A 750-nucleotide genomic window follows, 5' to 3' on the forward strand; every position below is an offset into this window, starting at 1 on the left:
CCCGGCCCTCAGACGGTGGTCTCCCCCTGCTTGCTGTTGGTGAGCCTGGTGTAGAACTTCCTCCAGGAGTTGAGGGTCTTGCCCGACCAGATCCAGAACCCCGACGTGATCCCCACGATCAGCGTCATGAGGTACTTGATCATGAAGACCGTGAAGTCGGGGCTCAGCGGCGGGGGCGGCGGGGCGGCCCCGCCCGCCTGGAGGTGCGGGCAGGGGATGGCGTAGCTCTTGCAGCTCTGCGCCACCCAGCTGCGCTCCCACTGGTCCCGGAAGGCCTGCTCGTAGAAGTAGCAGGCGATGACGATGGTGGCGGGCACCGTGTAGAGCACGCTGAAGACGCCGATGCGCACCATGAGCTTCTCCAGCTTCTCCGTCTTGGTGCCGTCGTGCTTCATGATGGTGCGGATGCGGAAGAGGGACACGAAGCCCGCCAGCAGGAAGGACGTGCCGATGAACAGGTACACGAAGAGCGGCGCCAGCACGAAGCCGCGCAGCGCGTCCACGCCGTTGAGCCCCACGAAGCACACGCCGCTCAGCACGTCGCCGTCCACCTGGCCCAGCGCCAGGATGGTGATGGTCTTGACGGCCGGCACGGCCCACGCGGCCAGGTGGAAGTACTGCGAGTTGGCCTCGATGGCCTCGTGGCCCCACTTCATGCCGGCCGCCAGGAACCAGGTGAGCGACAGGATCACCCACCAGATGGAGCTGGCCATGCTGAAGAAGTAGAGCATCATGAAGAGGATGGTGCAG

At 65.3% G+C, this 750-nt stretch overlaps 1 protein-coding gene across 1 annotated transcript in view; it reads right to left on the minus strand.

The window, feature by feature from the left end:
* Positions 1–6: 6 nt before the first annotated feature.
* Positions 7–750, minus strand: part of LOC103257061 (frizzled-1) — a gene marked incomplete at its 5' end in the record, with an annotated part of 1,406 nt that continues 662 nt past the window's right edge. The window contains one exon of the mRNA XM_008054793.1: positions 7–750. Within this exon, the coding sequence (XP_008052984.1) occupies positions 9–750 (742 nt within the window).

Source organism: Carlito syrichta, unplaced genomic scaffold (assembly GCF_000164805.1).
Source record: "Carlito syrichta isolate Samal-C Ts95f unplaced genomic scaffold, Tarsius_syrichta-2.0.1 Scaffold301511, whole genome shotgun sequence".
NCBI classification, from domain to species: domain Eukaryota; kingdom Metazoa; phylum Chordata; class Mammalia; order Primates; family Tarsiidae; genus Carlito; species Carlito syrichta.